Source organism: Marmota marmota, unplaced genomic scaffold, assembly GCF_001458135.2.
Source record: "Marmota marmota marmota unplaced genomic scaffold, marMar, whole genome shotgun sequence".
NCBI lineage: Eukaryota > Metazoa > Chordata > Mammalia > Rodentia > Sciuridae > Marmota > Marmota marmota.
The window spans coordinates 7,045,711-7,072,454 of record NW_026000242.1 but is presented as its reverse complement, the minus strand read 5'-3'; the positions used below and the strand labels follow the sequence as shown (position 1 = coordinate 7,072,454).

At 42.8% G+C, this 26,744-nt stretch overlaps 1 protein-coding gene across 7 annotated transcripts in view; it reads right to left on the bottom strand.

Moving 5' to 3' along the window:
• The window catches only part of Sik3 (SIK family kinase 3), a 235,637-nt gene that overhangs the window by 11,718 nt on the left and 197,175 nt on the right, over positions 1-26,744 (bottom strand). For 5 of the 7 annotated variants that reach the window (XM_048795898.1, XM_015489837.2, XM_015489839.2 and 2 more), the window contains 15 exons: positions 24,144-24,262; positions 23,481-23,591; positions 23,082-23,225; positions 22,605-22,682; positions 22,387-22,496; positions 20,883-21,036; positions 20,397-20,552; positions 16,644-16,714; positions 14,326-14,469; positions 10,378-10,528; positions 9,501-9,626; positions 9,140-9,225; positions 8,341-8,450; positions 6,899-7,238; positions 5,426-6,315 (listed from right to left, as the gene is read on the bottom strand). In XM_048795898.1, the coding sequence (XP_048651855.1) occupies positions 5,426-6,315; positions 6,899-7,238; positions 8,341-8,450; positions 9,140-9,225; positions 9,501-9,626; positions 10,378-10,528; positions 14,326-14,469; positions 16,644-16,714; positions 20,397-20,552; positions 20,883-21,036; positions 22,387-22,496; positions 22,605-22,682; positions 23,082-23,225; positions 23,481-23,591; positions 24,144-24,262 (2,790 nt within the window). The remainder of the gene's footprint in view (positions 1-5,425; positions 6,316-6,898; positions 7,239-8,340; positions 8,451-9,139; positions 9,226-9,500; positions 9,627-10,377; positions 10,529-14,325; positions 14,470-16,643; positions 16,715-20,396; positions 20,553-20,882; positions 21,037-22,386; positions 22,497-22,604; positions 22,683-23,081; positions 23,226-23,480; positions 23,592-24,143; positions 24,263-26,744) is intronic. The other 2 variants (XM_048795899.1, XM_048795902.1) reach the window with 2 other exon arrangements.

Sequence of the window (26,744 nt, the reverse complement as noted above, 5' to 3'; positions counted from 1 at the left end):
CCTAAGGCAGGCACAGTCCCTAAGCCACATGCTTGTTGTTTAAACAGAGAGGGGGAGATGTTGAGAGCCACAGCCGAAGGAGCCCCAGCAAACTTCCAGCTGCCAGCAAACTTCCAGCTGCCGGCTGATGATTGGCTCACAGCGGCCCCAGCAACATCTAGCTGATTGGCTCCTCTGCGGTGATGCTCATTGGGCTGTTTCCCTGCCCTTTCAGACCACGGAGCTGCTCATTGGGGGACTTTTTTGGCTCCACCCACGTGACCCAGCCAATCGGCCTCAAGAGCAGGAGGATTGGGGGAGGGGGAGAGAAGCTTGTGTAGGAGAGAGAGGCTTGTGGAAAGCCGGTGGTGGCAGTTGAGGCTCTGAGGGTTTTTCCTGAGAGGCTGTTTTGTTTGGCATGTGTGGTTCTAAAAATAAAGTTAGTTTCTTTTGACAAGTGGCTTCTGATTGTGCCCAGCCAGACTGCGGCAGAAGTATATTAATAAGAGTTGAGAAACAAACCAGAGCCCTGTCTGCTCAAGTTTCTGCATAATCAACAGGTCAGAAACCCAGAAGGGCTAGCATCTTTTGCTCAGCAGTTATGTTTGGAAGGTGCAGAGTAGCAACAAGGAGGCTGATAGTTTGGCTCTTAAATGTCCTCCAAAAGCTCATGTACTAAAGGCTTGGTCCCTTGCCTGTGGTGTGACCAGGATGTGGTCAAACTTTTAGGAAATGGGCTCTAACAGAAGGAAGTTAGGTCATTGTGCGGCATACCCTCAAAGGGTCTTTTGGGACTCTGAAACCTCTTTTCTTTCTCTTTTTGCTTCTCGGCCACCATGAGGTGAGCAGCTTGTTTGACCACACACTTCCACTATGATATTCTGCCTCTCCACAGGCTCAAAAGCAAGTGACTATAGACTGAAACTCTTGAAATTCTGAGCCAAAATAAATTCTCCTTATAAGTTGATTTTCTCAGGTATTTTTTCACAGTGACAGAAAGCTAAATAACATAGAGGAACAAAGGAAAGAATGTCAGATAAAGGAATCAGGATATGTAAAGCCAGGGGCCAGCTCCACTACCAACAGAGAATGAACCTGACTTAGCAGGCCACTGAATCTCTCCTTACCCTTACATTACCTATCTGGAGAATAAGAGGACTTATTGTTTGGGGATTTGAAAAAGAGAACACAAGTGAAAGGGTCTTTGATAAATTGTAAAGGATTGCACAAGTATCACTTTTAATAAGAATGCTGGGCCTGCCTCTAGATGTCTTTGTAACACTTTTTAGATGAGACCTACTGACTAGCTGTTGGGTCTAAGTAGACTAACCCACTGACTAAGGGACAGGGGACTTAGGGTCAGGTCTCTGGCACATTCGTGCCTATCCAGTAGCTACAGAGCTGTCAGGCTGACTGAAGGACATATAAATAACAGAAGAAGAGAACTTCCAAGAGCTCCATGTGCCAGCACTTACCCAAGTAAAGCAGAGGCAGTTGGGGAGGGGGGTGATCACCTGATCACAGCAGGGAAAACCCCACACAAGGGGCACAAAGCTAGCCACCTACCTCCCTGAGAACCTCGGGGCAGCTTGCACAACTCTCTATTGAATCTGTCAATGTTGACTGTCCTTACTCATTTACTGGGATTTAAGAGAAAATGAGAGAAATGACATGCTTGCATATTCCTCTTAAAGGCCCTGGGGGGACCCCTCCCAGGCTGTCGGCATTCCCCTCTAGTAGGCCTGAAGCAATAATGCTGAAGCTGCCCAAGCTCAGAGGATGTGGTTTTCTTTGTGAGTTCAAATTGGTAATCTCATCATGTAAACTGGCTGGACTGCTGTACTTATTTATTTATTTGCAAAGTCAAAAAAATAAAGTTTATCTTACACTATCAAGGAAGGACAAACCTTATTTTTACTTCTAGAATGGCAGACAAGCAGCATGGGGCAGAAAGAGTTCTAAAACTTCAATGGATTTGAAAGAAAGCTTTAGCATGCTGCCTGCTTGGTGCTCAACCTTCTACTAGTAGAAACCACCTACAATGATGTGATGGCATCTAATTCTCCCTGAATACCTTAAGCTTGTCTTGCTTCCCCTGGTAGAATGAAGGCTCCCTCAGGACACATCCTTAGGTTTTCCTCTCTGCAGCCCATATTACCTATAATACAGTCTTGGGCAAGAGTCATTCACAAACTGTATTGAATTTGCTCCGCCATGGAAATAACAACTGAAGCATTTGGGGACTAATGTGTAACTGTGCAGAGATGGAGGTGTCATTAAAGGAAACCTCAGGCTGTCCTCCCTGCCTGCAGGAAGGTGGGGCACAGTACTAGAACTCTTAGCAAAAGTAGCAGCAGATGATATGCAGATTTTCTGATGGAGCTCATGTTGTTTAATATATAGGCAATGAGGACTCCTCTGGGGAGGGGGAGAGAAAATCACTGTTTTTTGTTTTGTTTGAGATGGGTATCACTATGTTACCAGGCTGGCTTCAAATTCTTGGGCTAAGTGATCCTCCCACTTCAGCCTCCCAAATGCTGGGATTACAGGAACACACCTCGGAGATTGGCTAAGAAAATCAGTGAAAACACACAGGCAAGTATACTTCCAAAGGGTTTTTTAACTTGAGCAGCACACACTGGGCTTCCTGAGGCCATTAATGTCTCCACTGCCTTATTTCATTAAATTCGAAACTCACACCATCATAAATATGTGTCATCAATTGTTACAGATAATTGTGTGTGTGGCTTTCAAAGTCACAACATAAGAATAGATGCTAGAGATTGGGTGAACAGTACTTAAGCCACATCTGTGGCTGAGCTAGAGCGTGCACTTTACAGTGAGTTGGGCAGGAAGGAGGGCAACTTGTCTCTGCAAGGTACTGGAAGTACTGCAGGAGTGAAAGCTGCAGTTTCTGAAAAAGCTCTTGTCAAAGACCAGAGAGATCTGGGCTCCGTGGCACTTACCCCTAATCCTAATTACCTGGGAGGCCAAGGCAGAAAGATCACAAGTTTGAGGCCCATCTCAGCAACAGAGACCTGCCTTGCCTCAAAATAAAAAAATTAAAAGGCTTGGAAATGTAGTTCAGTGGTATGCCCCTGGGTTCAGTCCCCAGTCGCCCCCACCAAAAAAAAAAAAAAAGACCAGAGGGAAAAGATTAATAATAAAAGTGGACTTTGGGGGTAGGAGGGAGATCCAGCAAAACTGATAAGAAGGCTATGAAGACAAAGCACTTTTGAACTAAAACCTTTAAGGATACACTTATGGCCTGATTCTTCCAGAAAACAGGAGATAACAGCAGGGATGATGGTGGATATAAGAATGTAGAGAGAAGAAAGAGGGAGGAGAGGAGTAAAGGTGGTTAGTAAGTGGAAGAAGAAGTAGGACATGAAGTGAAGTCCTCAGACTTGAAAAAAGGGATCTGACAAGGACCTGATGACAGGCCTGCAAGTTCTCTAAAGCTGCTGGGAGAGCTGAGCAGTGCTCCACAATTTTGGTGGCATGTTGTAGCTGGACCCTGCATTTTAGAAATCCTCTCCCTTAGCTTCCATGAGTTCCTCGTTTACTATACTCCCAACTAACCCAGCCTGCATGCTGGTCAGGACACTTCCCTGAAACACTCTCACCACTGTCCTTTCCTCAGGCTTCTCCCCTAAACCCAAATGACAAAATGTTCTCCCCCAAAACCCAAATGTTCTCTGCAAGGTACTGGTAAGCAATGCAGGAGTGAAGGCTGCAGTTTCCTCTTCATTCCTCAAGATCCAATCCTAATGCCATGTACGTCTGCTGCACTAGCATTAAACAGCCTGCCAAAGGGGGTTCCTCTGACAATCAGGGGAGGATAGTGAATCTAACAGCCTTTCGGTACAAGGGAATCACACAGGAGGCAAAGTGATGAGAACTCAGAGATATTAAAATATGTGTGTGTGGTACTGGGGATTGAACCCAGGTGAACCCAGGGGCACTCTACCACTGAGCCGCATCCCTAGCCCTTTTTTAATTTTTATAGTGACCAGAACTTGCAACTGCCTAGACTAGCCTCGAACTTGCTCCTTGCCTCCCAAGTCGTGGGGATTTTAGGCAAGCACTACCACTGAGAAAATAAATTTTGAAGAATACACTTCATAAGTATTCACATACATGGCAATCCAGGGCTGAGGGAGAGATGGAGGCTGAAGCACTATTTGCTTTAGCTTTGCTCCTTCCCCAGTGCCTTGAACACTCTGAGCATGCTCAGTAAGCATATGATAGAGTAAATGAAGTAGCTCTTAGGTTCAGCTGCCACTTGCTAGCTCTTGACCTTGCAGGCAAGTGACTCACTCTTTGCCTCAGTTGTCTCACTAGTAAAATGGAGATGACAGGTGATTGCAAGGATGAAATGAATTTATATGTGAACAGTACATATAAAAGCATATGAAAAGTACACTAGAATCATCAGGAACACTCCTTTTATGGAAGCTAGTGTATGCTAATCTGCTGGAAGCTTTTACGTACACAGGAATCTTCCACAGCATCCCTGCTCTGGTCATCTCACCTCTGCTGAACACTCCCAGCAGGAAGCTATCACGCTGCAGAGGCAGCCTATTCCATAAAGTTCTTCTAAAGGTCTTCTATAGGGAGTTGAAATTTGCTGCAACCTTTATCCTAATCTTGGTTCTACCTCATAATAGGAGCCCAGAAAAATCAAATCCTTTCTTCCATCTGACAGGTATGATGTTTCTCCTGTTGTTCCCTCCCAACCCTGAACCATCCTGGGTCTGCCCACCGCTGCACATATGACCTGCCATGACAGCTCCCAGCAGCCTAGTCCTCCTGAAGTACAGCTGTAATAGTGCCATTCAGCCCAGAATGAAGCACCTCAAGTAATAATAAAACCTCACACTTACACATTTTATCACACATTTCAGATTATCAAGTATTCCTCTTTCTCTTTTCTATGATAAGATTATATATAAACACAAACGTGTTTCAATCTTCATAAAACTCTGCAAAGAACCATTTTTTTAAAAATCCTCTTGCTCTTTTTTCAGAGGAGGAAAATGAGAATCAAATGGTTAAAATGATATGGCTATTATATTCACAATGGAGGTAAGATCCAATATAGGTGCTTTGACTCTAAATTCAACACTATTTACACTAAGTTTCCTTAGTGTGAGTTGCCTTTTTTCTATTGCAGAGCTATTTTGATGATGGGAACTTTGGATTCCATCTATGGTATGAATAGGGGGAATAGCTTAATGACTGCACCTGGTGTTAACTATATTGTGTTGTCTAGAAAACAAACTCTTTATCCACTAATACCCACTTTCTATGTGCTTCTCCCCCATGTGGTCCTGAAGGTCTTCTCAGGATTTTTTTTTAGAAACACAAAGTACCAGCTAACATTACTGGGTCACCTGAATTAGGGCAGACTGGCCCAGGACTTTTACTTTGAGGGGACTCTTACCTCGGCTGGGCACCTTATTTCTACTGAATGCAGCAGTCGGCTGATGTCCATAGGGATGTATTCCCAATTCCTGGGCATGACTCACAGTTCCTAGCAAAGATTCAGGGTCCCCAGGTCCACCGGTACTCAAGAGCAGGGGGCTGTCGTGGCAACCTTTGGTCAATGTATTTGAATTCCTGCTGTCCAGAAAGCCCTCCTTGGCCCCCTCACATGAGCAGTCCTCTTCCATGCTCTCTGAATGCATTATTGCTGGCTGATGAGCATACCCGTGGGTCGGGGCGGGTGAGGACACCTGGGAGATACATTCTTGTGCCCTAATTTGTAGAAGATGCTGGGGGCTGTTGTGGTGGTGGTGATACGAGTCAGCATTTTGATAAGATAAAGCCTGGCACTCTGTCATACTCTGTCCCCCGAGGTTGGGAGCCATGCTCCCAGCATCCCCTTGGTTCATGTGCCTGAACAATTCTTGGTACTCTTGCTGCTGCTGTTGCTGCTGCTGTTGCTGCTGCTGCTGTCGCCTTTTAATGAGCTGCGCAAACTCTGCTGGGGGCAGCCGAATGTCCGAGTGGCCGGTGAGCGAATGCCGGGGAGAGAGCAGTCCTTGAAGGATGTGGGGTACCTGCTGATGTCTGGTGTAGTCTGGCGGCGTGGGGGACAGCAGGGCCTGCTGTAGTGCCGATGTGGTATAGTGTGGTGCCTGCTGGTGTGCACTGGGAGGGAAGGTGGGGAACTGGTCAAGTGGAGGGACCTTCAGGGCTTGGGTTGGAGGGAATCCCACTCCTGTTGAAGGACTGTAGCTGCTGGGGGAACCCCGGGACTGGTCCGAAAACAGGTGGGGGTGTAACTGCGCCTGGTCGTAGTTAGCAGGGGAGAACCGATTCACGTTCAAGCTGCAGACACAAAAGGGAGTGAGTACCAGGTATTTGTGTGATGACTGCGCTAGACTCCCTTGGGGAACAGCCACTACCCTTCCTCAGCAGGGGGCACCCAGGTACAGAGAATGATGGTGCAACCAGAGGAGGGGAATGTTTGCACCATCCCTATTGGTCCCCTTATTTGCTTATCCAAGTCTTCCAAGTGTCATGGCAGGCACTTTGAGCATCATTTGAAGGCAGCAACCTGGCCTATCTTAAAATGTTATTTGAGATATTAAGAGGCAGCAATCTCTTAGAGGAGTGATTGAGAGAGTTGAGACTCCTAGAAGAATGGACCAAGGAAACTGGTATTTTAACATACTCCTCTAATGGCCTTTTCTACAATTAGTAAAGGAGCTTTGCCATTTTCCTCCTCTGCCTCATTAGCATTTTAAACCTAGGTCCATAAGTAATTTACAAGTCATTCCAAATCCACCACTCTGGTTTTAGAAAGGGTGAAACACAGCCTAGCCAGACCTTTTGTACTTCCCTCTTTCTCTCTCGCCCCTCCCACCTAGGTGACCTGGATAGAGGGCTGGGTGACATCAGGCAGTCTTACCTGTGGGCCTCTGCACTGTCAGCACTCAGCTGCTTGGACAAGGGTCGGTGCCCGTAGCTGAAGGTAGCCATCAGGTTGGTACGGTGCTGCATCTGAATCTGACTGGCACTGGGGCTGATAGAGATGCCCCGCCCGGCGGAGGCTGCAGCTGTCCCTGGCATGCTGCTGAGCATATCAACTGGCTCTTGTACTTGGATGGTCACCTGCTGTGACTGGGTAGGCTGCTGCATGCCCAAGCAGGTTAGTGCCACATTAGGAGGAGGGGAACAGTTCTCGGGCTGGGGCTGGAAGACTGCACTTCGTGAGGGTAAGCCTTGGAACTGGGAGGCAGAGGCAGCACCTGGAGACAAAGGGACCTCACAGTGACTGACCAAATGCCCAGGCTACCTGCCTGCTGGAAGTAATGGAGCCAATGAGGAGACTCACATCAGATAGCATCTAGAACAGTCTTCTCAAACTTCAGTACACATAAGTCTAGAGAACTTGTGAAAAAAACAGCCAAACATGGTAGCCACACTTGTAATCCCAGTGACTCAGGAGGCTGAGGCAGGAGGACTGCAAGTTTGAGGCCAGCCTTGGCAACTTAGCACAGGCCTAAGCAATTTAGTGAGACCCTCTCTTAAAATAAAAAATAAAATGTGCCAGAGATGTAGCTCAGTGTTAAAGGTTCAATCCCTAGTACCAAAAAAAAAAAAAAAAAAAAAAAAAGGATTCCCAGGTCCTAACCACAGAACTTGGATTCAGTAGGTTAAGGTAGGTCCCCCAGAATTTCTACTTTCAACAAGTTCCCCTAAAAGCTGGTCTGTAAACTATACTTTGAATAATTCAAATCTAAATAGTGCTTCTTCTCAAACTTGAATGTATACATGGACTGGGGATCTGGTTAAAGTGCATATTACCACTTAGCAAGTCTACATCATGTGGTGATTGCTGAAAACTCCACTAACCAGAGGCCTCTTAAGTCAATTCCACCTAAATAAGACAGGCTCCCAAATGCACCATGGATAACCAAATGGAGGTAACAGCAGAAAGCTTCTGGTGCAGTTTTCTCTTTGGTACGGCCAGAGAGGGTTTTAGTAAATATGTTATTAATAGCTAACGTTTACTGAAAACTATTTATGTCAGAGACTTGCAGTGCTTTACACATATTTATTCATTAAATACTATTATTGTTATTGTTAATATTATTATTGAGAAAGCTGAGGTACATAGAGGTTAGAGAATTTATCAAAGATTTCACAATCAAGAAACTGGTGGAACCAGGATTAAATCAAGACAAGCTGGGTCTAGAGCCCATACTCTAAAATATTATGTTATTCTGCCTTTCAAATGGTTCATGACACTCAAGAGGAAGATGGCAAAATAAAACAAACCAACCACAAGGACTAAGACATTTTCCCCCACGTGGCATCTGATGGTTCAGCCTGGGCCTCTCCACTCACCGTGAGCCTGGATCATGGCATTGTTCATGGGGGGAGGGCTATTACTCGGTTGTCTGAAGAGATGGTTGTTGGGGTGGTTGGGGGGTGGACTTGAAGGCTGAATCCTTAACCTTAAAAATGACAAAATGGATAAATAAACTTCCTGAGGTGACAGAATAATCTTGAGTTAAGTTTCAGTCAAACACAAGTAGAATCCATTTTTTTAAAAAAAGTTTTGATAAGCTTACCATGGTAGAAAACCTCACATGAACCACCTACCACCATCATTTAAAAACCTATACGCACCTGCAAAGATAGGTGCAGTGATGCTCGCCTATAATCCCAGGGGCCTGGGAGGCTGAGGTAGAAGGATTATGAGTTCAAAGCCAGCCTCAGCAATGGCAAGGTACTAAGCAACTCTGTGAGAATCTGACTCTAAATAAAATACAAAATAGGGCTGGGGATATGGCTCAATGGTTGAGTGTTCCTGACTTCAATCCCCAGTACCAAAAAAAAAAAAAAAAAAAACCCACCCCCCAAACCCTATACACATCTTATTTTACCAGTCTTCCCCGCCATAGGAGACGAAGTTCACTGTGCCTATCTTCTTGTAGAAGGTGACAGACTATTCTATTCAGGGGGCTAAGAAAAGGAAGTGGCAGATTTCAGGGAGACTCCTGACCTTTAAACTGGTTTCTCTGCTTTTTAAGCAGATGTTTCCAAAATGAACGCTAAAGTTGGTCAATATCTCCCACGAGTCAGGCCTAGGATGCCTGCTATAGAGCCAGTGGTTTAGGCATAACATAAAGTGATTTGTTACCTCTGGAGCTGGTGGGTGAGGAGGGCTGGTTGATTTTCACATGCAGCCTGAAGAGGTGGGGAAGGCTGAGGAGGACAGATAGAGTCCTAAAACATACATGGGGGAAAGGAAAATAATAATTGTGAGCATGAACAGTAATCAGAGCTATTCTCAGGAAGGGAAGAAACAGAGAGAACTATCTGTGATTCAGATTTATGCTTTTGTTGTTCATCAAAAGATCTGTTACCTTTACTCAAACATGTCAACCATTAACATAACTCAATGCCACTTTGCCCTGAGTGTGCTCCTCCAAAATGCACAGGCAAATCAGCCTGAAGGCAAACTCCAAACAAGTTGGAGAAAGCAAAGAGTGAGGGCCTACTTGAATTTGCTGCTGGAGAATTTGATGGTGCTGCTCCTGCTGGTATAGCATATGCTGCTGCTGGGTCTTCTCCAGGGTTCTTTCATCAATCTGCCCCCCGTACATCTTCTGCAGCTGCTCACACTCCTGAAGGGAAAGCAGTTAATACAGATGGGATGCAGCCAGGCCCACCCCATGCAGTGATTTCAGCGGATGCAGATCTGCCCAAGGTCTCAGAGGCAGAAAGAGCCACAGGAGAAGAACAGTGTCCTTGATGAACAATTGACCCATTTATACAGGTATCTGTGTACTAAATATCTTCACATTCTGTTCTGTATGAACAAATGGGAAACATCAAGGATACACCAAGGCCCGCATATGAGAGAAAGTGTCCAATGTGAAATCTGCGTACAAGGCACCTGCCATTCAAAGCAAGGTCATCAGGAAGGCAGAAAGGAAACTGGCCCTTCACAGAAGCCTGGAGCTACATTTCCTGCCTCTGGGAGCACCATTCCATACCAACTGGAGAGTGTGACAGGTGAAACAGGATCCAATAAGACCCAGCACCCTGTATCAAGAGGAGAATACCAGGGTTGCTTAGAAGTACCTTCCCTGGAGTTTCCCCCTGAAACCCAAGCCCAGAAATTCCTTTCCAGTAAACTATAAAGACAGTAGAAAAATTTAGTCCCCTCACAGGGGAAGCAAGTTTGATCCTGGGGAGAGCTGTACATAACAAGAAGTAAGGAAAGAGTGTTAGAAAGCTCTAGTTTTTTTTAGCCTATAAAACTGCAGTGTTGCTGGCATGAATAGGGGTAAAAAGTTGACCACCCCAGAGCTCCTGCAATACTGGTCTCTGTTACCCATGCTTCTCCAGAGATGCCTGCCATCTCTCCATTACCTGCTGCAACTGTTTGATGCTGCTGTTGTTGCCCATTTTTTCCAGGTGAGCTTTGAAGGCCTGGATGCTTGCAGCCCCATCTGAGAACCGGCGCACAGGGGAGAAACGCTCCGTGGGGAGGTGCAGGGTGTTGGAGTCCTTGTAGGTGGAGCTGAATACATGGGAAGAGAAGGTTAGGGGCTAGGACTCAGGGGTTTTGACCAAATCACACAGGGACTGCTGTTCCAGACGAACACAAAGATGGCTGGCTGCATGTGTAGCCCTGCGTATTAGGCCTGTTCCATGCCATGTCCAGAAGACGCTTGCTGTCCTAGCCTGCTTCCCTTCAGAGGACTCCAGGGATATATTTTCCATTTCCACTTACCTTTAGTTGGCCAGTTTTCTAGGCCTGAGGTTCTGGGAGCAAGTAAATTCAGTTTTTATAAATACACTAGACCAGAGAGAAAAGCTCCTCAGGATCCCCCAGGGCCGGCTGTACAGGAGCTTTTAAAATTTATCTGATGCCTTCAGAGACTAAAATTCACCATTTGACCCACAGTTTTCCCTATGCAATAACCTTTGTATGACCAGAGAGAAACTACAGTCAGCTTGTGGTCAAAGGTCTGGCCTGGAACTCAAAAGTTCTGTACTAGAAAGGGAGGGTGAAGGTTGGGGTGGAGAAAAACGGGGACTTCTGAACCTGGGACGGACACAGCACATTCTTAAGGAATGTGGGCCTCAAGATCCTGCACGTACCTGGTGAACACACACGCGGTTACCTACTGTGAATGCTAACTTCTCAGAGCAGCAGCACCCACCCCTCCTTCCTGATAGAGGAATCATATGCATTACCTTCAAAAAGCCTGTGCTCAACCAGAACAGTCAGTGTTTTACAGAAAGAATGAACAAGCAATTGATAAAAGAATGCATCAGGGTTAGAAGCTAACACCTATACTTGTTACCTAATCAGAAAGAGATGTTTATGGGTTGAGGTAAGCAGATATAAGACTGCCAAGGCAGCATTCCAACAGCTGATGGAAAGGGTCAGGGTTTCATAGCCAGGATAGAGATGACATTACACTGAACTATGAGTGAAATGATGGATCACCTTGCCAGTTATTCAATTTGGACTGAAGCAGAACCACAGCTAAGGAAGCAGGCTAACAAGTGAGTTCAAATACAATGCAGACAGGGAGGGACTGGGGAAATGAAGGCTGTGCAAGATGTCAAGAGAATTCTGGCAGCAGGCAAAGTCCCTTACCCTCCTCTACTAATGATGACTTCTGTTTCAGACTACCTGAAGCTTGACAGAGCTGAGCTAATGAAATGAATACACACACATATTTTTTTCAGTAACATAAATGACAAATGAACTGGGGATGATGAATGATGTGAGGGAACACACTCCAGAAACAGCGATCATGAAAGCTGATTTCAGGAGCATGTTCTAAAAACTTCTCTTTTCTGTCTTTACTTCAGATTTTTTTGAGAGAAAGCAAGTGTTATTTTCCTCCTCAAATTCAACTCCTATGCTGTCAATATTTTTGAATAACAGACACATTTCTGATTCATTCAGAAAGCTGTGTTCTTCAAGCAGTGAATACAATGTTTCTACACAAAACCCATTCTCTGTCATCAGAGCAATAACATCCCAGGTTCAGGTATTTCATGATTTTTTCAGAAGCTCAGGTTGAGAAGAGACTGATCCCAAGGTCAGTCGGGCACAGTAACTTCAGAGGAACAGTTCTGATGGAGTTGTTCATTTTAGAAGCACTGATGGTAACACTTGTGCTTGATTTTATTTTTATTAGCAATCACATTCAAACTCAAGACAGCCTCACATTATACTCTCCCATTAAACTCTTCAAACAGAATTAGTTCCCCACCTGGATAGATTCCATCTTGTGCTAATTTTTTTTTTCACACCTTAGAATTTTTTTAAAAATTTAAATTACATACTTCTAGGAATGGAAAGTCTGAACAGACCCCTCTTCTGTCCCATGTTGGACTTCACTCTTATACCTCAGAAGAACAAATACACATACTGTTCTTTTATCATTTTCTCCAGAAAAAGAAAGAAAGAAATTCAATAACCTATCTAGATGATCCATTTTCAGTGGTTATGGACTTGGAAAGTTTCTCTTTTCCCTTGAAGACTAACTTGAATCTCTTTGTGTTACATATTTGTACAGTCACCCCACAAAGACATGCTGAGTTTAAACAAATGCCCCACCTTACACAATCTGTCACTCATAAAGCATTCATTTGTTTCCAATTCAAACTGCCTTTGGCCACAGAAACCTTGAAACACTTTATCAAGAGTGTTCACATAAAAACAGACAGCAGACAGATTTCTAGCAGGCAAGGCCTTGACAATGATTGTAGGCAGGGTGGATATCACATAAACAGAGCTGAGGGCCAATGTAGTCTCCCTTTAGTAACAAGTGTAAACAGAATATAAGGTCTGTGACAAAGGCTGACATGGAAATGTGCTGATCCTCATGTTTCCCTGGAAAAGTAACTCCCAAGGGACACCTAGAATTAAACAATGATCCTCAAAGGACATAAGCTAAACATAAAAGACCCCCACGAGGGCTGAACAATGCAGTGTCAGACTGGAAGGGCAGGAAAGATGGAGATGAGGAGAAGTCATAAAGCATCTGTTGGGCACAAGGTTAGAACCCAGAGTTACAAAAAGGAAATTTACGGCGGAGGGTGGGGGTGGGGGTGGGGGGGCGGCGGTGGAGGCCAAAATCCCTCGAAGTGTGCTTCAATGTGTGCCAGCCACACAGGTCCTGAGAGATTTTCATTTGCAAAAGACTATCTGTGTCATGAGAGTTTTAGTTGAGAATCTTCATTCTTGTTACTCCCAACAGCTACTTTTGCTCAATTATTCACAGCCATTTATAAAAGCTTATCTTTCTTCTTCCAGAGTTCCAACGTGGCACTAATTAAGTCCCAGTCTGCTCAGAGTTCACCTGTCTCTGCTGATTACATGATGTCAAAACGGGTAACTAGTACATAAATACACTGCATCCTGCTTGCAGTGTGCACTGGTTGCAAGATTTCATAAAAACATGCCATAAAGTGGATCTCCTTAGACTGTATCAACTACTCAACCTTCCCAATTAAGATTGCTTTTCACTGTCCCCCTGAAAAGACTCGAATAAAATATGCTTGAGCAATTGATGGTAACTTTGAAAGTGCGGCCTATCAGCATGTGGACAGCTTCAGAATGGAGTGGCTAAGATTTTTTGTCATCAAGGTATTCACAGAAGACAATCATCATCTTCTTACTCTACCAAAGTATCATCTCCTTTGTTTTCAAGCTCACTTGGGTTTGATGAAGTTTTCCTAGTCAGGAAAGTTAAACTCATTTTTATTTCTTCAAGAGAATGAATTCTAAATGTTAACAGAGAGTTAGCAAAAGATTTTGCTATCCGAACACTCAAAGAATGACTTCTCAAGCACATCACTCAAAAGGATGCTGCCTCCCTGCTCTACCATGCACAAGGGATGTATCTTCCTCCATATCCAGCCTGTTGTTCAATGGTAACATGATATGAAGTGCTTACTCTTTTGAAGGTGATAAATTATTAAAGATCAAGTTTACTGAATTACTATAAATATTACTATAAATCCTTTTATTTCCAGTTGACCTTCTGAGGGCTTCACTTCCTTGAAGGTCTCAAATTCAATTTATCTATGAGTCAATATCTAGAGTCATGGGAATCAGCTGCAGACAATAAAAAAGGTCTGCAAGATAATTGGAAAGAAGAATCTAGCATTGCTTCAAGGCCCAGTAGAGAACCTTTGCCCTGTGCAATACTTAGTGCAAGGAGCTGAGAAGATGTGAGTTCAGGATGACAGATGGCTTCTACTTAAAGATAGTCACCATCAATGGGAGACTAGTCAGAAGGGGCCTGTCCACGAACCTCAAGGAGCTCACACTGTCATGTGGCTACTCACCGATGCTGATCAGGTACCAGGTGAGGAGGCCAGACCCGGGAACGGAAAGGCTGCTGTCCTAGCTGCCGTTGTAGGTCCGGTGGGATCTCAGCTGTAGGGTTGGTCATGGCCAGTGTATGTCTTTTGGACCTATTTGCCAAGTACCTGCAACAAGCAGGAGCACATTTCATAGTAAAAAAGACAGACAGGAATACTCCTCCATCAGAAGCATAGAAGTTAATCCAAAGCACTCAGAGAAATAGTGCCAGAGCTCAAAAGGTGCTCCACAAAAAACAGATTCCTGAGTCGATGACTAACTGGCCAACAAAAGTTGGCTTAATATTGAAGTTTGAACTTAAGAGTACTCAGTGAAGAGAAGCGAGAAAGCAGATCTAGCTTGCAAAGATAGGAAGATCAACTTTCCTTATTTAATTCCATTCAATAGAAGAATTTATTTTCTACATGTTAATTTCATTCCTCTTTTCCCTCCAAATTTCTGAAATACAAGTCAGAGAAAATGAGCCCTAAGGCCTCTTCTTAGAGATGAGCCAAGGAGGATATGTTTCTTGGTCCTACAGACCCCAGGTTTTGAGGATGTTCTTCCTAGAGTTCCTAGAAAACAGACTCTTCTATTTAGGGATGAATTTCAGAACTACCTCTTCCCTCATGATCTGGGTTTAATCATTGGAGAAGAAAAACTGGACCCGTATTCTGAAGAAGATGAAGTAATGAAGCCATGTGGAGTGTTTAGAATTGTTTTTAAGGGGAGAGGAAAGGCAAGGCAGGAAATCCAAAGGGTTTCAAAAGCTCAAGAATTACAAGCTGATGACTTTTTCTCTGAAGACTTTCTAGACACACACTTTGGCAGCACCACCCACAAGATACCAGTCCCCTCTGTCTGGTGGATGGCTTCCACACCACTGCAGTTCTTCTTGGGTACGAAAAAGAGAAGTTCTATTCCTTTCCATTCTATCAAAGCCAATGGAAATTAATCCTTAAAATGCTAGTCTAAAGGAAGAAGGTGGGGCTGAAGAAGTAAAGTCCAAGAACAAAGAAGCTAAAATAAAATATTGCTGTCCCTTTTAAGATGGGAAGGCAGTGAACCTCTTCATTCCTCATCTCTTCATGACACCAGCAGGGCTCGTCTGCAACCTTACATACCCCGTTATCAGCAAACTACAGAAATAACAGCATCGAGGGGAAAAAGTCATCACATTTTTCCTTCTATTGATTAAACTGCAGAAGAAGCTGGCCCACCTAACAACTCAGTTCAATATGGTTTTCTTTCCACATGGGACCAGCTTCATTTTGAACAGCAGCTCTCATATGGAGCTCCTGGTAGTGGGAAGAGAGTCCTGGCCAGCAACCATCAGGTTCTGAAAAACCGGTCTTGTTTCATTCTTATCTACCTTGCCCATTTCAACTAAAGTCAGTTAACAGACTATAATTAGCAGTATGTAAACTTGCTAAAGAGTAAGCCATCAGTGATTTAATATCCATTTGATAAAGACACCCGAAGTTTCCCCAAGAGCCCACGAAAACCATTTTATTTCAACTTTCCTCAAGGGAAAACATATAATCTTGAAGAACACCTGGATTTCTGGGAAAATACATGCTGGATTCTGGTGAAACCCCTCCCCGGAAAATAAGAAAGACAACTCCCACCAGGGGACATGCATGGAGCTGAGGACCCGGGCTAATGGGACTGAGGTCAAATGAACAGTACAGCATGCCTGATGGTCACTGCCGTCTCTGTGAATTAGACATCTCTCAACAAGGTTCTGCAAACAATGGATATTTGCATCTGTCCCTGGCCCAAATCCCATATATTTTTTTCAATATCTCTTTGTTGGTACAAGGGAGTGGAAGAAACACACAGCAAACAGTACAAGAGGTATTCATTCATTCTCCTGGAAAGGAAGAGTCCATGCCAGAGGTCCATGGCCAGACTAGCTAGGATCACTGTCATCCCAAATCTCCAATTCCTTTTCAGTAAACAGTTCTTGGCAGGTAGGAGCAGGCTTTGTGCCTTGTGAATACTATCAGAGTTGCAAATATGAAGGCAGGGGACAAGGAAGGAGGGAGGGAGGAGAGAAAAAGTTCTTATGGTTATTGCTGTCACTTAGGGGACTTCCAATGGTGCTTACAGAAATGAAATTTTCTGGGTAGTCTTCTGTTACTTCCATGTGGGGAGGAACATGCCATCTGGCTTGAGCAAAGAGACCACACAAATGTTGAAGCTGCACTGTACCACCTCCTTGGGCAGAGGTGACCTTTCGTTGGTTGCAGGGGGAGCCTGCCCAAGGACGTTCTGCAAGCACTGCCAGATGTCACATTACCTCTGCACAGCTTCCTGATCTGGCTCCCCATCTGAGCTCTCCTCGTCCACAGGGGTTACTGCTGGCACTGCCTGAAGAGAGACAGGAAGGAAAAGCTCAAGATGTCAGCTTATTCTCTAATGTTTCTAGATATTCTAGTACTCGGGTTTGGAGCAAGATTTTCTGTTAACTTCCTCATTAATGATACTCTTCTAGGACACCTGGGTTACATGGAACTTTGATATACCATTTTCCCATTTTTACCTTGCTCAGGTGATATCAATTCAGATTTCTTCCTCTTACTCTTCATTCATTGATTCATTTATTCAACAAATAGCTGAATGCCTACTATATTACGGAATAAAACGTGAGATTTACAGACAAGAGTCCTTGACCTCATTTTACAGTCTAGTGGAAGACAGAGACAAACAAACAATTAAAAAACATGACCAAGTTCTCCACACTCAACAGAAGGGGGTCCTTGAGAATCATGGAAGGCTTTCTGGAGGAGGTAACCTTAGACCTAAATGATATACAGGACCTAACTAAGAAAAGAGGAAAAGTCTTCTAGACTGAGAGAAAAGAGAAAGCCTGAGCTGTTAGACAGCCTGAAAACAGAGAAGAAAACTATTTACCTAGCAAGTCTAGGAACTGACCTGTTGTTTCATATTAACGTCATTTCCAGTGTTTCGATGTCTTAACTCCAGAAAAGCATAATGATGTTTTTAGAGAACATTTTTGTATATAACATATAATTGTGTAGTTGTGATTCAATGCCCTAAAATAGCTGTTACCCACCAAAACATGCAAGTGAAATGAAAACCACTACAACGCATGACTGTAGTCCTATCTCCATCTGCCTGAGGACTGGAATGCTGCGTGCCTTAGCCACTAGAGCAAAACTCATGTTCATTTACCACAAAAGAACATTTTTTAAAAATGGAAGATAATTACGAAACAAAAAACTTGTTGAAAAAATTCCATCATTTGAATGCTTCCAGGGTTTCCAGATCCTTTATGATAATTCTGTAAGGGCAAAGTGAACAATCAGGCAGGAAGGGACTATAGCTGAGACAGGGGAGGGACACTGTCACCAGTAACAATGACCTTGAATACTACACAAAGAAGTTTATTTTGAGAAGGGCAGTGGTGAATCACTAAAGAACTTAAGCAGGAGCATGATGTCATAAGATTTGTACTTGAAAAATTAGCTCTCTTTAGTTGCAGGGTAAAAAGGGCTGGTGGCAGGGAGCAGGAGATGACTGGAAGCAAGGAAGCCAGTTAGGAGGCCACCATGTTAATCAAGGCAATGGGTGACAATGATCTGAATTAAGAAAAGGGTGGCGAACAGGAGGAGAAGATCTTTAATTCACAGGCGTTAGACAACTGATTTAACAGAGGGAATAAGGGAAAGAAAAGAGTTAAAGAGAAAATCCATGTTCCTAGCCTGTGTAACCAACCAAGAGAACGACAATGTCATTTACTGTCATGCAAGGGGAGGGAGAGGTTTCACAGATTCGTGGTAAGTTCATTTGGGGACATGCTCACTAAAATTTAGGTACTTGTGAGATAATGAACTATAGCTATCCACAGGCAATCATACACACAGATGTTTAGAACTCAGAAGAGCGTTCTGGGTGGAGAATCAAATGGCAACTGAAATTATGGGAGTAAACAAAATCATGCAGAGGGTATGTCAAGTGAGATGGGAACAGGGTCTAAGATAAAACTCTGGAGGTTTTGTCAACTTCAAGGAACAAGCAGAAAGGAAATCTGAAAAGGAGGGGTAGGAGGAAAACAAAGAGTGTGCTGGCACAAAAGCCAAAAAAAGAAAATAGTTCAAGGGAAAAAATGGTCAACAGTGACTAATGGAGTTGGGACATCCAAAAAGATAAAGATTAAAAATGCCCACTGGATTTATCAACAAGAGCTTGTTAGTGACCTTGGCAGAAACAGTTCTAGTGGACAGAGTGTTATTCCACCCCAAAAAAGCTGTCCCTGACCCCTTCCTAGCCAATATTGATCCTGCCCTGCATATCTCTGCCCTCTAATAATCCATGTTATTCACTTTGGCACCTATTCACACATGGTCTGTTACTATTGTTCAGATACTTCACATAGGTTCATCTTGTTTTCCCATATCATAAACTCACTACATCAACAACTATGATATATAATTCTTTTGTTTTCTTGACTGCAGTGATAACTGAAAGTTTGGTAAATGGACTTATACCAGTCTATAAAGTATTTTGTTACCAATCCATGATAAGGAAAGTATAGATATAAACAGTAAGTATAAACAGTAAGTTGCTAGAGACTTTATAACAATTAATGGTATAATTTTGTCTATTGAATTAAATTTAAAAATCAGCCCTGTATTTGTTATGTTTTTAAAATTTCATTTTTCTAGTGATTCACTTTTACTGTATTTTACAAAGATATCAGTGGACAATGGATTGAAGAATTTAAAAAAAAGGTTCTGAGTAGAAATGAAATGATCTGGTGAATTGTCAAGTTCAATTATTATTGAGCTAGGTGTGGTAGCACATGCCTATAATCCCAGTGGCTTGGGAGGCTGAGGCTGAAACAGGAGGATCTCAAGTTCAAAGCCAGCCTCAGCAACTTAGCAAGGTCCTAAGCAACTCAATGAGACCCTGTCTCTAAATAAAATACAAAAAAGGGCTGGGGATGTTGCTCAGTGGTTAAGCACCACTGGGTTCAATCCCTGGTACAAAAAAGTCCCCAGCTTCAGACAGTTTGAGAAGCATTACCCTAAAATGTCACTTAAGCACTATGAATATAGTTAGTACCCAATCTTATTGTATGATGAAAATGAATAAATGAATGAATGAATGACCTATGAGAGAAAAATAACCAGAAATAAACTGAACTCAGAGGAGAAAAAAAAAATCTTTGAATGTGGTTGTCACAGAAAGAGTGTGGCTGGTTACAGTGGTACATGCCTGTGATCCCAGTTACTCTAGAGGCTGAGACTGGAGGATTGGAAATTGGAAACCAGCCTGGGCGACTATAAAGAGGGCTGGGGGTGTAGCTCAATGGTAGAGCACTTGCCTAGCATGTGTAAGGCCCTGAGTTCAATCCCCAGTAGTACCCCCCGCAGACAAAAAACAGTGTGATTGAGAGATACCAATTGACTAGGCCAAAGCTGAATAATCAAATAATCGAGGTTCTAGCAAAATTTGAGATGATGCTGATCAAAAGAAAAAAGGAAGTTGAGATGGCAATTTTGGAAACCTGTCTAAAAAAGCAATTAATTTGAGCTGGAGTTGTGGCTCAGTGGTAAAGCACTTGCCTGGCATGTGTGAGGCACTGGGTTCGATCCTCAGCACTGCATGTAAATAAATAAAAGATCCAGGTTTAAATTTTTTTTTTTTTTTTAAAAAGCAATTAATTCCAAAGAGTGCTGTTTATTTCAATTGCCTTCTGTCCATCAGGGGAAAGTTGTCTGTGAGAAGCCTCTAAGCTGCAGGAATAAGGCCATATTTAACATGGGTGCCTGTAAGCAGCTGTTGAGGAAGAGCCTTTCCAGGAGCAGGGTTCTGAGTAGAAATGAAATGATCTGGTGAATTATCAAGAATAAATACTGGAAAAGTCTACTAGACTGAAGAAAATGGGAATATACTGAGCATCAAAATTTTGGAGAAAAGAGGGAATTCAGACATTTAGGTGGGCCGTGGGTTCCCAACCTCAGGCACACAACCTTCTTATCAAAAGCCTCTGAGAAAATCAGCTGGGTTCTGTATTGCTACTTACTGGTGTCATGGTGACAAGTGGGGAGGGTCCCCGTGGGCGCTTCAGCAGCTGCTGGGCATGCAGTTGGATGTTGGCTCCTCCATCTGATGCCCTCCGGCCAAGGGGGCCCATTCCATTCAGCAGCTGTAGGGTGGGTGGCTGTAACAGAGACTGCTCCTACAAGGAGAAGAGTGGGCAGGATTGACTCGTAAAATAGGGGGAAAGAGGGGCAAAAACAGCAGAATTCCAGTCCACTTAAATTACAGGGTTCTTTTTTGCTCTTCTTTTTCTTTTTATTTATTTATTTATTTCATACATGACAATAGTGGAATGCATTACATTCATGATTCTTTAATCATGATGTAGACTACAGAAATCCTCCCTTTCTCACCCAAATTGCTTTACAAAGGAGATCATTCTTTTCTACAAGGAAATCCTCAAATCCTCAAAGTCTCTCAGGAGTTCATTTATTTTCCTGGGGCAATACCTCTCCCACACCAAAAGTACCTTATACTCAAGCTGCCCGGTTGGTTGCAAATTTTGCATGGGCAACAGATTGTGCATGAAGTTCATGTTAGGGGCCACCTGCAGGAATGGAGCCTGAGGAGTGACTCCAGGAAAGCCAGGAAGGAGCTTCTGCAGATCTTCCATAACTTCCGTGCTGACAGAAAACAGGAAGACAGAGAAATGTGGTTAACATTCTTTCTCAGAGGTACTTAAATCCCCAAATTGATGATACTGTTATTTAATAGTTTATTTTATTTTTTACTTTTCTCCTCAATTTCTATTCCAAGAGTCCAAAGCAAAGCAGAAGCCTAATGTGTGAATTTGATTCTGACATTTTACTTCCTGGGATTGGGGACCGCTATTTTTCATTGACCACTCAGTAAAACCAACAGCTCTGAGTCAAGAGGAAACACTGGCACGAGTCCAGGTCAGGTTTTAAAAGCTCGGAGGTGAACAGCAAGTTTCTGGGGAACATGAGCCACTGCTAAGACAATGGTTGCCTGAAGTAGCAACTGATTCACCAGGGAAAGAATGCAATTGCTCCTGTCAGTGCTGATAGGACAGATAAGTACTGGATGTACAGGGCTGTCATGCTGCAACAGTAGGTTCTACAGCAGACTTTAAAATAAGAGACCTTTGCACTAACAGCGACCCAGGACTCCACCCCTTTGAAGCTGACACACTGTGTGGGGACAGAATGTTCCCCTTATTGCCTGTTTGATCATCGGCCGAGAACAAGAAACATAAAGCAAGCAAATCAGCAGGCATGGGAGTTTTGGAAATTCACTCAGAGAAAAGAGATATTTATAAGAAAACCAGCTTTGCCCCTAGTTGAACTCTCAGAACTCTTGCTACAACCTTCTCTTTCCTACTCAGCAAAGAAAATATTCATAAAAGAAGTAGGCTATTTTTAATGTTGAGAGTTCTCAATTTGAGAACAAAAATGGAGTGAGCTGGCTGGCCTTCAGTCCTTTTCCCCAGAGTGAGGGCATCAGGGAACACTAGGAAAGACAGCTTTGGGAAAACACTTTGAGAAATTGGTGTGTTTCTGAATTCTTGTTCACTTACATATAAAAATAAGTCAGTCCAGATATATATCACATCACTTGTTCTCCCTTCCTAGACGAGTCTTGCACTATAACATGTGGCAAATGTTTCTAAAAGCTGTCAAATTTAGATGAATTTTAAGAGGTATTTCTGTGTAACCTAGATTCAAAGACCTCAATCTTTGTGGGCAAAGGTACCATCACACTCCTCACCAAAGTACTGTGATTAACTGGCATGATGATTGCTAACAGCCCACTAGAGCCCCACGGATACTGCGCAATTTTTAAATTAAATCCATGTTGATCTACCAGGATGTGTTAAGGGTTAAAACTTATCTTAGCCACTTAATTTAGATCTCATCTGGGAGAGAGCATAAAGTAGAAAAAACGTGCCATGAAAAAGCCAGGTAGGAATCCTCTGCCCTGGTGCTTGGCAGGGCTGTTGCCCAGACACTCACCGTGGGTCAGCCACACCCACTGTGTGCCTCCTCATTGACAAATAGCGGACAAGTGCTTCAGGGGAAGGCTCTTCACCCTCATCGCTGTCCAAGTTCACTGCCCCATCCGGCTGAGGCGGGAGGGAAACACAACCAATCAGAAATAGAAGGAAGGAAAGGAAATGTAGATATGGGAAAGAAAGTGGTTTCATTGGCAACTATCAGAGGATGCTACTTGCCTCCACAATTTGGTTCTCTGGGTTGATCAGCTGCACCTGGGGAACGCTGATGTTCATAGCGGTACCTGCCTGCTCCGCCTGTAAAGTAGTACATAAGTATACACAAATACCTTAAACATTAGAGGGAAATAATGATAGCTTTTCAAAGTAGTCCTGACTGCTAAAGTCTTTGGTTCCTCTGCCCTTAGAAGTCACAATAAGTAAGCATTCTTTAGAGAGGACAGTATCCCAGTGATTGGCTATTTCTTAAAAAAAAAAAAAAAGAAAGAAAGAAAGAAAAGAAGAAAGCAATCATTGTTACCATCCATCCTCTCTGTCAAAGAAAGGTTCAAGTCTTGATTGGTCTCTGACAAAGGAAGAGATGATAGAAGTATGGAAGAATAGGAAACTCCTTTGACTTGGGGTTGGTGAGCAGCAGCTAACCCTTACCCCCTGGTGTTACGTGTCCTGAACTAGATCACTGGAGACATTGCCCACCTGGATATTGACTGGTGCTTGAAATGCCATGGCTCGGGGCATGCTAGGAAGTGCTCCGAGACGCAGGGTTTTATGTCTCTTATGTCGATCACACAGCAGGCTGTAGATTGCACTATAGTGATCATAGGCATCTGATCTTAATGACTACCAAGAGAGAAGGGGGGAAAAAAGTAAAAAACCCTGATGAAATGGCATGTCAATGACCAAAACCCTTTCAATAATAACATCAGAAGACCAAAGCACCTTCTTTCCTTCCTTCCCAGGCCCAGGAGGGGCAGAGGAAGAGAAAAAGGAGGAAAGCAAAGAGACCCAAGTTCTCAGGAAGGAGAAAGAATAGAAAATGCAGGATAGAGGAAGGACTACTACACCTCACTTTGTTCTCCACTCCTTCCTAGATACCTGTAGTGTCCGCTCTTTGTCTAGTCCCATGTCCTCCATGGCCAAGAGGACATCCTCATTCAGAGGGTCCATCTGCCTTTCTTCCTTCAGTTGCTGGCATTCGGCTATTAACTGTAACATGAAAAGATGCAAGCAGTCAAATCCCCAATTAATCACCTCCATGTGGCATATCATATACAATGACCAAGCTGTTCCATGCACCCTAGCTGAGGGTGTTTTGGCCTCGGAGTCTAAGCAAGACAGCTCTGGTGAATGGCTATGAGCAGATAAGATCCCCCTGTTTCCTGAGCTCCTTGGGGTACATCGGATAGTCACAATGGTTTTGAAAAGATAGGCTACAGAAACCACTGAGCACACTAAGATAAGAGAAAGGAGACATCCCTTTGGTAAGAGAGCTCCCGAACTGTGGGCTGTAGTATCTTGAAAGCCAAAAACAAACTAAAATTTGGGAAAAAAACAGTAGGGAACCAGTCTCACCATTCTCCAGCAGTTTAGCTGATTTTTACAGTCTTTGTTTTCTTCCCTTGCTACTTTAATATTACCCAACAGTTTGTACCTTGTGCCTACCCATCTTTTCAGGTATTGTCCAGATTACAATCACATGCAAAAGAGACTGCTGTAGCTCTAAGAGGAGATCACCAAGGCAAGAGATGGCCAGCTCACCCTGTCGAAGTTGGGGTCAGCATCTCCTATCTTCATCCACTTGTGCTTACATATCTGTTCCATAGAGAGGCGCTTATTTGGGTCTAACACCAACATGTGACGGATCAAGTGCTCACATTCTGTAACAGACAAACAGCCTGCCTTCAGTCTCTGGTGAGGGCAGGTACCAGTGGATCTGAGCAACTTACAGGCAAGACCAGCAGGTAGCTTCTTAAGCTCCTTGCTTTTCATTTTGTCTCTCTTTTTCTTTGATTCTTACCTATCACACTTCTTTCTCCAGAAAGGGGTGGGCAAAGCAGAGACAGGTGAAGATGTGACAGAAGGCAAATGCTTTCACTGAAAGTCTGACCAGAAAAATCTGGGGATAATCCACGGATTTAATTTATTCATATTAAGTATGGCCCCATTTAATACAATTAATGGAGAGAAGAATATCCTCTAAAGAGATTTAGTTTCTCTCAAGGTTCTCAAAATATTCAGTTCTATCTTCCATATGTATTTTATTAGGTACATTTTAATGATTTGGGTTTTGCTGTACAATATGACTCTTCAAAACTCAGGGAATTTGACATTTATGATGGTATAAGGTATATATGGAGAGAGGAACAGGCAGAGACAACCTCTTTACCATACGCTGGGATTCAGCTAGGCTTATGTAGAATTTTTTCCAAGGTTATGTAAACATTCACAGGTACAAAAACGAAGCTGTGAGTGAGCGATTCAGATCAACAGATATTTTTCTCTGGGAACACATACTATAGGTTACACTACAGAAAAAAACAATAGGTTAAAAAAATCAAGAAACCTATATTCAGATTTCAAAACCATCTCTATTTCTCATTTTTCTCATCTGCAAATTGGAGCTACTGAAGATCATGTGGCAGTAGCAGTCATGACAAAGGTTGCAGGTGATAATACAGTAGCAGTATTAACACATTCTTCTAAGCATTTTACGTTATTATTATCTCATTGGATCCTACAGCAATCCTAAGAGGAATGTATTATCATCATTCCCATTTTAGAAATGGTAAAAATTAGGCAGAGAGAAGAGCTGATAGTGGATCCAAATCCCTGAACCATTAATTCAACATCTTCATCCAAGCCACCATTACAGTGTATTTAGACACCTGCAAATCTCTTCACTGGTCTTTTCTGCTTCCAGGCTTGATCCATAGAGAAGCAAATGGAATTTTTCTGAAGCATAAATCTGGGCCTATTGTTACCTTGCATATAACTCCACAATCTCTTCCCTTAATCCTCAGAATGAAAATCCAAAGTCCTGGGCCTCTGAGGCCCCTGCCTAGTCTTTGCACATGCTCTGCACACTCCCACCCACTGGCTTCTACATTTGCTCCCTTCTTTAGCTCGAATGGTTACTTCTCAGATCTTCTCTTGTCATTCAGGTAAAAGCTTAAATGTGAGTTCCTTGGAAAGCTCATCCCTTACCACCTACTCTAAAGCAGGCTGCCAGTCACTCTTTATTACATTTCATGAATTTTCTTCACACGAATGATTTGTGAACTTGTCTTGTTTATATATTTACTTGTTTATGTCTCTCCTACCACAATATAAGTCATTTTCACTACCATGGCCATATTGAATCTCCAATACCAAAAAATAGTTATTACACTTACTAAGAGAGTTCAATAATATCTGCTGAATACACAAATAAGTATTTATTGTATTTAATTCTGACCCTAATCAAATAAGACTTTATTTGTGGAAATGTTTTATATTTCACTGAATCTTTACAACAACTTTATATCAGACACTCTCATTAGCCACATCTATAAATGAAGAAGAAACATGATTTTGAAAAGTTAATGTACTCAATGTTGTAAAGTAATGTGAAGCTGTGCTCCTGATTACTGTGTTATACATTTTTAGGTTGATATACATTCTGGTTGATCTATTTTTCCAGGGAAAATTCAACTCTGCAATTTCCACAGCATTTGGCAAACACCATGCTATACCACTCTTAATTTTTAATATTCTCTAGCTTTAAAATACAAAGAAGTTCCTAAATCAAAATTACTTTATATCAGGTACCAATTTGTTCTTGTGGTATGATTAAAAGTACATTCACATGTAGAGATCCAAAAGACTACAGTTTCTGTATCCCTCTAAAACAAGAGTAAATGTCATCTAAAATGTTAAGCTTCATTAAAATTACGTTTTCAGAGTAGCAAGGCTAGATTGCACAACTGTAGCTTCACTGACAGACATGTCTATGGTCTGTAATTACACAAGGAAAAAAAAAAGTCCTTCATTTAGAAAGTTGCTAAAGCTAATGACCCCTCCATAGGGAGAAGGCCAGGCCTTCTTTGAAAGTTAGGAAGTTGTTGTCAAGGCCTCTAGATGGCACTCGTTTGTTTTCCTTTGATCTCCACACACACTAGTGCTTAAAATGAGATGACCAAGGCCAAATGACATTCGGATACAAGCTTGGGTTAAAACAGGGATTTTATTTTTTTTTCAAGGCGATTTCCTTAAAAACAAAGCAAAACAAAAAATAGTGCCACAAGTCCTAATGAAAATCAATCTATCTATCTTTCTATCTATTTATCTACCTATATATCTCATTCAATTTGAGGACCTTGA